General features: G+C 39.3%; 1 protein-coding gene across 1 annotated transcript in view; it reads right to left on the bottom strand.

The window, feature by feature from the left end:
• Positions 1–12,892, bottom strand: part of LOC146170350 (uncharacterized) — a 47,926-nt gene extending 35,034 nt beyond the window's left edge. Inside the window, exon 1 of the mRNA XM_083388354.1 lies at positions 10,931–12,892. Coding sequence (XP_083244480.1) covers positions 10,931–12,892 — 1,962 coding nt within the window. The remainder of the gene's footprint in view (positions 1–10,930) is intronic.
• Between the last annotated feature and the right edge of the window lie 663 nt (positions 12,893–13,555).

Raw genomic sequence — 13,555 nt, 5'->3', positions numbered from 1 at the left:
AGCAGTGATAAACATAAGCTGAAACGGTCGGAAAAGTATCGGTAAAAAAAGTTTTTTTTTTCACCAGTCATTTGCAAGCGCTTCAAATGATTTTGTTCTATTTGAATGGAAAGGTGCAGAATTCTGCACCAGTGACTGGAAACCTTTACGACCTTATGGGCAACTAAGAGGTTAAAAATAACGTGCAATAAACATCAAATTGTCTCGGCGAGAATGCAAATAACGAAGCGCAATTGTCTTCCATTCAAGGCGACCTATTGGCACTGGCGACAATTAAGAACAAAGGGCCGCCATCGATTGGCCAATTGTGACGTGTTATCGGCTTCGACCCAATAAAGCTGTTTGCACCCGGCTCCGAAAAAAACATGGAGGTGTGGTAGAATTTTTTAAGCTTTTTTAAAGGGATGTGGTATTTCTCAAAAAAGAAATGATAACTGAGTTGTTTAATGCTTAATAACTATTTAACTATATCGCCTTCTTCTTCCGTCAACCATCGAATTTTGATGGAATGTTTGACTCAAGATTATGAACAACCTAGTAATAAGTGTCAACCTCCTGCAACGATTGTTCCATAGTGGTTTAAATTAAAACAATATCACAACAAAATGATATCGTTTAAGGCGATTTTAATCATGGAGAAATTAAAATTTGCTTTACAGTCAAAATGACGTTCAACTATTTTTAACCATCCTGCTACACTCATTTTACTTTTACATCTTTAAATTGTTCAAGACATTATAAACAACATATTCGATTCGGCATAAGTAAAAGGTCGGGAATATTCAGGTGTTTCCGCCCTTCACAATTTCTTGCGTCGATATTAAAGAATCTAAGAATAGGTCAAACCGGACCTATTTATTTTTTAGGCATCTCCACCGTACGAAAAATCACATATTTTAGTTTAAATAAACAGGGTTCACCATCTGTCATAAAAATATTGTTTTACCGTCTTCAAAAATCCGAAAATAAGGAGGCAGGTTGTATTACAAATTGACTGAGAAAACTTTCAATTGATTCGGAAATCGGATCTTATAAAGTCGTGGCGATAGCAAAATTAATTATATATTCTTCTACACTTATATTACTTTATCTTGTTTACTATATTTTTATCAATGTTTTTTAAGAGAACCTTTAGCAATACATTTGTACATTAGCTTTTAAAAAAGTTTGATTAGGAATAAGTAAGAGGTCAGTAATATTCAAATGTTGCCGCCCTTAACAATTTCTTGCATCGATATTAAAGAATCTAAGAATAGCGCACAATGGCTCTATTCGGGATTTTTATTAGGCTTGTCCTCCGTCCAAAAAAACACCATCTTTTTTCTAAATAAACAGGGTTTACCAGACGTCATAAAATTGTTGTTTTACCGTCTTTAAAAATCCGAAAATTAGGGAAGCAGGTTGTATTACAAATTAACTGAGAAAACTTTCCATTGATTCGGAAATCAGATCGCACAAAATCGTGGCGATAGCAGAATCAATTATATATTCTTATACACTTGTTTCAGTGGAATTTTCTTGATGGGAGCTTTTAAAATATATTCGATTTAGAATAAGAAAGAGGTCAGCCATATTCAGGTGCCTCCGACCTTAAGAATTTCTTGCAATCGGATCTTACAAAATTGTGGCGATAACAGGATCCAAAAGATTGGCGATCTAAGCTAAACCTTCGCCACTTTGAAACCACTTTTCGTATTTCCTTACTCGCAGAAGGGTTCAATAAAGTTCCCGAAATTCACCGGAGAACCTTCAAGTTCATCGTAAGTGTGAGAAAGAAGTCCTAATGGGTTCGTCGCGGTATTGAAAATCGTTAATCTGCCGCAAGCCGCCTTGTGAGAGACTATGTGGAGAGGTTACCGGGCAGGCAGCCTACGATAAAATGCAAATATGAACGGCGCCCATATGGCCGAAAACATACTTTGCTTTTCCATGTGAGCGTATTAATGATTAGGGATAGTTATGTCCGATAATATCCGATCGGAACCGATACCCGATGTCAAGTAATGGTATCGGTACTCGTCCGATAGTATGGTGATATCGTATACGTATACCAATGCCGAACCTATGCCAAAATAATATAGAACTTTGAACCAAACGATCTACTGCAGCTATTCGAACCTAAAACGTAAATTTATTAAAAAACAGTAGGTGAACATAATGAGGTAATTAAAACAAATTAACATTAAAGCAACTTCTGGACTAAAAGTTTTAAAAAAGCTACCTTTTAACGTTTCGATTTCATTCATTTTGCTTGTCCAAGCATAGAAATTTTTGTCAAAAATTTCGGGTATCAGCAACGGAATAAAATGCCAAGTTTTGAATATCCATAATAACGATACGGAGCCGCCATTGCTAGCCTATTCGACTTCCTAAATGGCTGATGCAATAAGACAAAATAGCACACGTTCACTGCGTTTATTTTCATGGTTTTGAGCGACCTAAACTTCCTCTCAATTAATCTAATCTTTCTCTTAAATTAATAATTCGTTTTGGTAACAATGGTTCATTTTACAAACCTAATAGATGTAGAAAGTGTTATATCTAGTTTGCTTGTCGGTCAGAAAGGCAAAACCTTTAAAAAAACACTTACCACGTGCCTATTAGTTTCAATTCAAGTCCCTATTAAGTGTCTCCGTTTTAAATTAACCGATGATTAGGCGAATAAACCATGGAGCCATTGGAAATTAAACTAAGTTCGCAGCAAGGGCAAACCATAGCTCACAGCTGAACGCAAATTGAACGCCTTTTCACCTAACATAAGACCCACTAAAGCAACTTGTCACTTGATAGCTATAACCGTTACTTGTTTTGTGAAAATACAGCGCAAACATGTTTCTTTTTCACTTGAAATACAAAAGAGAAATGGTTATCTGGCTATCGTTTAAGAGTAATAACTGTGCAAAATTACGTATGATGGCAAAATGTTACCCATCTTGCTGAAACGTTACTTTACTGTATGCTAAAACCAAACCATAGTAATTCTAAACAACAACAATTTGCATACAAAAAACGCTTATATACAAAAACGTGGTTCCCCCTTTCACAACGATTGGTTTAAAATTCGAAGTAGAATTTCTTCCTTTATGTAAAAATTTTTAATTTTGTAAACGATGAAAATCCAATTTTGTCGATTTAGCTTTAAGCTGGATTATAATGCCAATAACATCCTATTCTTTAATAATCGGATGTGCTGTACTAGATTTTGTTCTCTCAATTACGTTAAATGGTCGTTGAAGTACTAGGAAGTATTTATAGTGTGATAGGAAGTTGAAAGCACTTGATATTTCAAAGCACTACCTTGCTAGGAATGGTTTGGACACTAAAACTAGTCACGACTGTAATTACAAGGACGCCAAATTGCTTTGTTGTTTTCAATAATATGTAAAATGTGCAATAGTTTATTAAATAGGTAATACTTTATGTTGTTAAAAAGCACGTTTTGTTAAAAGGTCCTATTGATATAATAAATTTTATTTTATTGGCCGAAACGTTTATCAATGTATACTTATATATTTAACTATATACTATAGCCTTAATATATATTTTCCTGACATGACTTTTTTTGTCTTTAGTACCTAATATCAACTGGCCTAAAAACAAATCTTAATACGATGATCGATACCCAAACTATTTGATTTAATACAGCCCTGATAGTTTGTTTCTAAACACCGATATTTTTTAATAACAAACTCAATACCGTTCTGGTCAACCTAATTACCAGTCACTTTCGCAGGCATGCAGGCCACATATGGGCACTTTGGCTTTTAAGGTTTTATCACAAAACAGAGGTATATTGCAGTGATCTGGCCAAGTGGTCAAGGTAAGCCGGGACAGTCAGGAACGAATTATTGGTCAAATAATATTTCGAGGTATACGACGTACAGGTAAAAATGCCCCTTTTTACCAGGTCATCCCTTTAACTCCTTGAATTTATTTAAACTAAGATTTCTGTTGGATATTTGTTCACTTTATCGAACGGTTACCCCAGATTAAAAACGTCCTGGTTTTACGCAACTTCCTGACGTCATTTCTGATAATTTCCACGCTTACGGAAAGAAATTGTTTCATCGTTCCAGTAATAAAATTATTGCTGATTCATGTTATTTCACTTTTGTTTAATAAAGATATTGCGGTAAAGAAGTTAACAAAAACGAGATGTCGTCATCAGTTGAATTTAATTTTGGGTAGGCCGTTTGCTAAAAAAGGTTGGGAACCTTTGACGTAAAGCCTATTATTTTATTTAGGAACACACTAACAATATCCCATTGCCTATTTTTGCAGCATACACTACAAATTATGTTACGGTTCAAGAAATTGTACAAAAAAGCTAGTTTTTGATATAGTTTGTATGAACGTCGGATTCAAATCGCATTTCTTAAAAGTATTATTTCTATTGCTATGTTTTAGTTTAAAAAACTATGTTAGGTCGAAAAACTATGTGTTTTTAGACTCTATTTGATGAGGCTCAGTTACAAGAGAGGGAGAACATTTGCGACAGCTTATTATTTTGAAAAGGAGGAACGCACTAACAGTATCGCATTGCTGCAACCTATTTTTACAGAATTATGTAGAGTTGATGTGTGTTTTTCCAGTTTCGTTTATTCTAACATTACAGTAAATTGACAAAAAATGCTAACAGGGGTGGCGAAAACAATGAATACATTCTGGGGGGTGCCGTTAGCCAAAAAAGGGTTGAAAAACGCTAACTTAAAGCATATTATTTTATTTAGAAACGCGCTTAAAATACTGCATTGTCGCAACCTATTTTTGCAGCAAATACAACAAATTATGTTACGGTCAGAAAGTTGTACAAAAACGGTTGGTAACCACTAACTTAAAGTTTATTATATTGACTATCAGAACGCACTTGAAATATCGCATTTCTGCAACCTAATTTTTCAGCAACAACAAAGGTTGAGATTTTTCACAGTCGCCTTGAAGACAGCAGGAAAAAGCCGAAGTGGTCTGAGCGGTCGATATACTCGGCATAAGGCGCTGCTGTGAACGCCGCAACTGTCGACGGTCTTTTGCGACACGCAAGATACCGGCAAGCTGCCAGGTTTTTGCCTCTTAAAGCTTGTTCCCTCAGGACCCAGACCTATACCATTCGGCTCGTCGACTGCTCCATCGCTACTGCTACTAGAACTGCTGCTGCTGCTGGGCAAATCGAACCTCTCTGACCTTGGGTGTTTACGGCGTTAAAGAGCGAGAAATCGAAAACGCTTAGGCCTTGTACTGGGAATTGACACTGGACTGTTCAGTTTGAGTCGATTTTTAACCGTTTTATCATTTTTACACACATGCTGATTAGCGATTGCTGAATATTAATTTATATAACGTCATCTAATACGTGCGCAAGAATCTTTCTTTTTTAATTTTATTGTCTGCGGGAGATTCCTTACACCCGGAAGCGTTTCAGCTTAAATGGCTAAAGTTGAATTGCTTGCTCTTTCATAATTTCTACTCGTATGCTAAGTATTATTGACTCTTTTTAACGCGTGTGTACTGTAATAATAATGCGCAAACTTCAGCAATTCCAACTTTTCCAAAGTTCCTTATATTTGTACTTAATATGTTGAGCTGTTGTGGGATCCAATCTAGTTAACAGTCGATTCTCTCATTTACTTATTTTTAAAGGCCAAGTTATTCTCTGAACGGGTAGCCTATAATAATCAGTTATACATTGAGTAAGTTGAACAAGAAGCGGTTCTTTAAGAAGCTGTTAGCACAAACCGGTTAAATTCCACCACTGATTTATGGGAATATCAATCAAGTGATTTTAAGTTGAAAGCATGCGTTGAGTATTATTGTCAGGACTTTTCATAAAACCGTCAGCCAATGTGTAAGGTATTCAAGCAATACAATGCATCTTCTATAGGTATAAATAAGTTTAGGAAATATCCTTGTTTTTTAGTTGTTATTTGCGCGGGTTTTATTACAACCTAAAATATTTAAACTGACTCGCATAGAATTCACGAAAACAAGTCCTAACATACTGTAAATAAGTGCTTGTGACGTTGCAAAGGGTAATGCACTCCAGCTTTTCATACCTTTGAGAGCAATATTTTTAAACTGGGCCAACCTCTTCGACTAAACCCTTTACAAAGCATTGGCCTAATCTTGTTTCATAAAGGCCTTTTGAATGCCGTTTATCGGATCGCTTTATACGGCTTATAGCAAGCCTATCATAACAGCTTCGTCAGGAAATCGTTAAATCTATCCACATCCCAGAGAACTTGAATTTGGTAACTGATGTTATCTCCAACCTAACCTGAGAATGACTCGTACGCCAACGCGTTAATTTACGCTTTAAACTTGTGTAAAAGTGAAAAGTGGGATTTGTAAAAAGTGAAAAGGGGGATCCGTTTCTGAACCTTAATTTTGTGTAAGAACAACTTTCTAGATTAAATGATACTTGTAACTGTTTAAAATTACAAGAAAATGCGCAAGTTTCGAAGAAAAGGTCAAGTTAGGGCTAACCTTCCACTTGGCTTTTGCGATAAGAATGCAAATCCTTGGACAATAAATATGACATGATTACATAGCTACCTGGATTATAATTACGCTTCCAAATTAAATCTCTCGGGCATTTTAACAAATCGCTCCTAAAGCAGTTGATAAGCATTTTATAACAGGTCACAATCCAATTAGTATTGCAGAATTAACTAGTAAAGGCCCAAAATTAGGCCTTACCAGGTCAAGAATTAGGCCTTTAAAAGACAAGAAATAAGCATTTAAAAGCTTGTAAAAATCAAACTTTTGGGTTCTCAAGTTACGGAAAAGGCGATTTTCACTTATAGAACGCGAATAACCTCAACGTGAACTGGCCAGCTGTTAGACAGCGGTCGTCAGGCCTGGCCAGCTCTGTCACAAGATGCCGGGTTTCGTCGTGTGCCAAACGTACAATTACTTGCGGGGCGGCTGTACAGCGCTTTACTGGGGTTGCTTTGTCTGCTGCCACACAAGCCCAAGCGTCGGCTCAGCAGTGTTGTGTGGTACCGACGACCTCTGCACAGTGGCAAGTAAATATAGCGACTGGCCTTCTGCTGTGTACTGTGTACTGCTTGCAGGGCGTTGGAGGGCAAACCTGGCCTTGCGCTATTCCCCGAGGGTTTTGGAAAACCGTTGGAATGAGCCTCTTTCTAAGGCAAAGGGTTCTTCAACTGGGGTCAATAGATAGACCCCTTGGAGGTCCGTGAACTAGTTTTAGGGGCTCCATGAAGGCCATATTGAAATATTAGTGTATATTTAAGAAGTAATCAAAAAAACAGTTTTACTAAAAATAAAACGATTTTGCACTGAATGTATTTAGGCTCGATTTAACTTTCACCTTTTTCGACCGAATTTAGCACATTTATGAAGTCTATTTGCGTTGTGACGTCAATTTATGACGTCCTTTTTGAAACTTTCTTGCCTATCCTGATACACGCGAAGCAAAAACAAAAATTAGGGGACCGCAGTAAAAAAAGTTTAAGAACCCCTGTTTCCAAGGCATTGCTTTCCACCTGGGGTCCTTAGGCCGATTACTTGACATTTTATTCTGCTACCGATAACCGATATTTTAGACAAAATTATTGCGATCTGATGGGATACCAAATGACGTCATTACAATCCTCAGACAAGCAAATAGAAATTGAAACGTTTAAAGGTATCTTTTCAGGTTGGTAGGCTGAAATTGGCTTTGGCATTATAAATTTTAGTTACCCTCAGTTGTTACCCGAGAAAACACGACATTCCGTGGCGCAAATGTACACACATAAACAGACAGTGCACTGTGGCGGGCCCGTCGCTGGTGTATTGGTCAGGGCCGTCAATGCGTAGGGTCATGAGAACCGCTGCGACTTAACACAAATTAAAACTGAAATTTTTATATATCCATTTGGTATCGGATTGTCGCCGATACCGACCTAGTATCGGACGATAACCGATACTGCCAGTCAGCTTTATTGACAACTAAACCAACGTGAGCCATAAAATACCGGAGATTTCTACTGCGCATGCGCAAAGCAAACCGATCATAACACTGTGATGTCGATACAATCAAAGAACAAACTCTACAAAAAGTTAACCCAAAATAGATGAAAATATGTCATGTTGCTGACCATTGAAGTAATAATAAGCGTAAAGGCCAACTTGAACCCCTTGTTGTTGTTTTTTTTAATTTAAAGGAAAGGATTTATCAAATGAGGATTAATAAAAAATAAAAACACAAAGGTATAAACAAAATCCGATCGCGGATAAAATTGGGCAAGACGTATTCCTAAACCAGAATTTACACAATCTTGCAATTTTGCCAGCGGCCTAAATCAAAGTAAAAAGTTCGCAACCTAAACAAACAATGTAGTACACCGAAAACCATTTCAGACAAACAAGTTGCGTCAAATCTTCGCAGAGCAACCAATGATCCCAAAAAACAGCCTTAACCTGAAGAGAGAAATTATCTTCAAAAGTGGCGCAATATTGTGGAAGGTTCGGTTTATCGAGCGATGAAGCAGCCCAATCAATTAAAAGAAACGATCGCATAAGCCATTAAGCTGTTTATGCTCGACCAGCGCGTGAAGAAACTGCATCTCGCCTGTGACGCTTGATTCGCCCTAAGGGCATTCCACAGTGTGATCAACGATCGTTAGCAAAAAGCTGCGATAGCCCTGGTGTATTGTGAAGCAGTAGCGGAGGTAAACCACGTTCCAAGACGACGTTTTGGTAAAATCCGCCCTGTGCAAAATCCCTTGGTGTAATCTTGAATATAACCCAGATGGTTGTTTTTTTAAATCATATCATACAAATTAAATGCTCTTTAGAGCCAAACGTGATCGTTTAAATATGCGTTCTTGTTATTTTGATACATTGGCTGCAATTTTTCTTTTATATCAACCGAGTTTGCTTATTCTAACACTTTTAAGGCATAATTAGGGCATTCCACAGTGTGATGACCGATCGTTAGCTAAAGCTGTGATAGGCTTTAAATTTAAATATACGTTTTCAATATACTCAATACGCCCGTTTAAACCAAGCCCAATGAAATCAGTGAAACTGCAGGGATTGGTGAGTGATAACGACCCCCTAAAAGGTTAAGGCGGCCCCACATGAGTTCGCGACCCACAGGTTGGAGAACACTGGCCTAAAGCGTAGCAGTGAGAGAAGTAAGCCACGCTCCGGACAGACTTGGACAACTAGATAATTCTAGTTTTCCAATTCAATGAATTAGAGCAAAATGCGGCTAATTCTAATTCTAGTCTAATTTGTGATTTGCTTGTGTGCTCTAGTTCTTAATCTAATTCGGATTTTACTAAAAATGCTACTTTGTCCAACGACATTCTTAGTCTCTTAGTCAAAACAAAGAATTTGAATTAAAACTCTTTGGTTTGAACATAATTTTTACAGTCTGAAAAACATATGTTAATCTAAAAGACATCGAAATTAGCACAAATATATTGACCATTCACGCTCTTACTAGAATACTTCTCGATTTAAATGAAATTGATTGTAAATAATCAAATGTAATTCTATTTCAAATTCTAGTTTAAATTCGATTTTTTTAAGAATTCGGTAATTCTAATTCGAATCTAATTTGAGAAAACTCGAAATGATCTAATTCGAATTCTAATCTAGTTTTGAAAAAACGAAATGATGTAATTTTAATTCTAATCTAATTTTAAAAAGCTAAAATAAATCTAGTTGTCCAAGTCTGTCTCCGGAGCGACGTTCGGGTGAAAAGACACGTTTGTTGGTACGTCGCACCGGTTAAACAAGTTCCTTTTTGGCGCCGTCTAGGTAAACTTTTACCAGGCCATCAACTCCTTATATACACTTAAGCAATTCTATTGCTGTGGGAGGTCAAGCGTAGTGTAATTGATTTTGGTCGAATTTCTTACAAAAATATGATATTTTTTTCAGGAAAACAAGCCAGTGGTTAAAATAATCCGTTCCAAAAAAAAACACTTTTCCAGGTACGCTGTACCGTTAGAAAATGAATTGAAAGACAACGCGTTGATTTACGTTTCAAACTTGCAATAGTGGAAAGTGGAATTGTAGAGCCATTCATTGTGGACGCCGAATTAAATAAATTGTTACCATGTCATCTCGCTAACTCCTTGAATGTATTTCAATTGCACATTTGTGTACTGTACGACATCGAACGATAACTCCAGGATTCCTACGAGGTTTGTGTTTTAGACGTCACGTTATGACATAGCTTTGTGACGTCATCTCTTAAAATTTACTGCATTTCAGCAAGGAAATGTTCTACACTGGGTCATTGCAACAATTTAATATGTCACTTTAATCAAATTACGCCGTACTTTAACCAAATAGATGAACCAAATGGACGAATCAGCCGAACAATTAGGGATATTCATGCCTGCCAGGCTAGTAAAATAACTCAACTTAGACGGGGTTCAAACTCACGACCTTGGCCGTATTTCAGTTTTTTCTATTTAGTTTTTTTGTTGCTATTTTTTTGAATTCCCGCCAACACCTTGAATGCATTTAAACTAATATTTTAGTTACATATTTGGCGCATCATCGAATGATAACCTCAATTTTTCTAGGGTTACTGGTTTGACGTCTAGTTATGATTTTTAACTATGTTTCCTGCGTTTCAGAATACAAATTTTCATATGGTAAGAAAATTATTGTACTTTCGACCCTGGGTTATTGTAACCATTTATACCACTCTACCTAAATTTCGAGGGCTTAAAACATAACTTAACTGTTAGAAATTTAAAAGCGTAGCCTTAACCTATATTTGACAATGAACTCTATCAAACCGCGGCATTCTTATTGTGGGGAAACAATGGTACTTACGATGCTGGACAAGTTGTTGTAACCATTTATGCCACTCTACGTAAGTTTGGAAGACTTGCAATGGTAGAAAACCATAGCTGAGATTAGAGGTTAGGAATCTAAAAACGATGAAACAAGCACTTACGATGTCAGCGATCTTTCCTGAAGACAGCTCCGTCTCCACAACCATCACCACGATCCCGAACATGGCGAAGATGAGCGCGTAATCGCTCAACCTCTTCCTTCTCTCGAAGAGTGTCCTCCTGTAACCAAGCCGGTATCCTATGTTCATGCTCTTTGTACTCGGTGGTTTCTTATCAGTGAGGGCTTCAGACACAACGGTCTCATTATCCGGAACCGAAACAGCAACAGACTCACAAGTCTCTTGGCGTCTTGGCCGCTGTTTTCCAGTGAAAGATGATTTAAACTCTGAAGAGCGACGGTTCATTACCGGCCCTGGGTCCCTTGCCAACCCTGGAGAAGTGGGGTCGACTATGTGTACAACATGCGGCCTACTGTTAACCTGTTGCTGGTGCGGTGCTGACAGCGGTACGCATTCAGGGTCGCTATCGCAGAAGTTGTACTCCAAGCGATTTAAGCTGCTCGTGTGATGACCAAGTGCTGGTACTTTGGACGTCACTCCGTTGTGTTTCGCAGTCTTCAGCGCGATTTCGGCAAACGGGTTCGAAACGTGAGAGTTTGACTCGCCGATTTGACCGGCAGAAGTGGACACTTGGACGCTATCCTTTAAGTGACCGTTTCTACCGCGAGCTTTGTCCAGTGCGCAGTCTCCATCCAGTGAGTGGGTCATTTGCCCGGTGCTGAATCGGTTCTGGTATATTTTGTCACCGCGACGTCCAAGAAGAGGCGAGCTGTAATCGTAAGGTGCTTGCGGAAAGCGGGAAATGCCGCCTTCGGACCTCGTGTGCCGCTGATGCCGCGGCGTAACCGGCTCGGCGTAGAACGTGTGTATCGGGGCTGTTTTGCCATCGGCCGGGATTTCGTCTTCATTTTCCGGCGGCGAGTCTTTGCGCGGCGCCGAGGGGCTGGAACCCTCTTGGCCTAGGGCGTCCTGGCGCCGGACCAGGGGCCGTGACGATGTGAACGAGGCGTTGGGGTCAAACTGTTGGTCATTGGCAAAGGCCGACATGAGGCTGCGTTTTCTGCGGTGTCGGATCCGATTTTCCGGGCAATTTGCCGACTTGTGCTGGTCGCTTATGAATCCTGGCAAGTCTAATCCCTCGTACGCGCGATAATCATCACTGTGCGGGTTAAAAACGCTGCTATTTCCACGGTTGTGCGCTTCGTTCAGACAGCAGAATGCAGTGGTAGCGGCTTCAGCAGTCGCATGGCGTGCTAAATGGGCGCAATCATCGCATTCTATCTGCCGACAGCTACCGCCTGCGACACTAGAAGGGTTAATAGTCGAGCAGGCGAAACTAGGCCTGCAATTTGCGCCCGAAGGTTTGCAATTGCACCGGGCCAGCTGCGGGCTCGGATCGGCTTTAACCTTGCCCTCTACAAGATCGCAAACTGATACGACACTGTCTCGACCTATACGCGGGTTCCTACTGCCAGTCAAGGCAGTTGCTGGCCTATAGCGACGGTTTTTAAGCGAGTACCTGCTGCTGGTATTGAAAGACTGCTGTTTCTGTAGCTGTATCTGCTCTTCGCTGCACGGCAGCCCTTCTAATTGCCTACGCAAAGCGCGCTCGCGTTTTGCCACCGCCGCAATCAGGGCCTCAGCGTCTAGCTGCTGGATCGGGCGATTCCCAAGTGGCCGTGAAGCGACGTCCAGAACAGCTGTGTCTGAGCCTGCTGCTGCTTCTTCTGCCGTGAGCGTCGCTGCGTCGTTACGCAAGCCGCACTTCTTCGTCTCGCCTGAGTACGCAGCGTTAGCGCCGACCGCCCGCCACTTTCCAAGCTCAGGTCGCTGCGTCTCTTCGTCTCGAGACGGCGCGTAATCCGCGGCGCCTGGGTCTTTCTCCCCTTTCTCTTTTTCCGCCTCGCCGCGCACAGCTTCTCTCGCGTGCTGCTGACGCAATACGGAGACTGAGGTGAGTGGCGACGTGTTGTTGTTGTTGATCCCAGCGACCAAGAGAGGCATTGTGGCCTTTATGAAGCGAATTTAGTCTAGCCAGAATCGCCTGGCCGCATATTCCGATTTCCTGCCAACAAACAAACGTTTTTAGGTCAATGGATAAACTCTTTCCTGCGGAAATTGCATTGTTGTAAAGAATTACAACCTTTAACCACGCAAGCGTTACCTGGGTAAAATACAGTTCCTTGTTTCTAACTCGGGAATTTGTAATATAGGTTATTTAAGTTTTATTTTATTTACAATATAAGTTTTATCAATGTAAGTTTTATTTGTTATTAAAAGCTTAAAAAAATTGACGCACTAAAATCTATATTGACAATGGTTTGGGATTTCATAAGGCCTTTTGTTGAACAGGTAGACTCGATAAACACATTAAGTGGACTGACAGTCTTTTATTACAACGACCCTTTACAAATGCTGGTGTATTGAAAGTGATTTGAAAAATGGGAGCAAAATATTGCTGTTAAACGAGATTAGCCACGCGTTTCGGCCTATTTCGTTTAACATTATTTCAATACAATTTTTTATTACAAAAGTCTTCCTCGCTCTTTTAACTAAATACAAACGTGGTAATATTCAACTGAAATCAACATGTATTTGCAATGTTTCAATTTAAAAAAAAAACTTTATACATCTGAGGATTTATTGCCAGTAGTTTGACTAGAAACG

Source organism: Ascidiella aspersa, chromosome 1 (assembly GCF_963924565.1).
Source record: "Ascidiella aspersa chromosome 1, kaAscAspe10.2, whole genome shotgun sequence".
In the NCBI taxonomy this organism is placed as follows: domain Eukaryota; kingdom Metazoa; phylum Chordata; class Ascidiacea; order Phlebobranchia; family Ascidiidae; genus Ascidiella; species Ascidiella aspersa.
The sequence above is the reverse complement of the archived record's forward strand: the minus strand, read 5'-3'. Positions and strand labels throughout refer to the sequence as shown.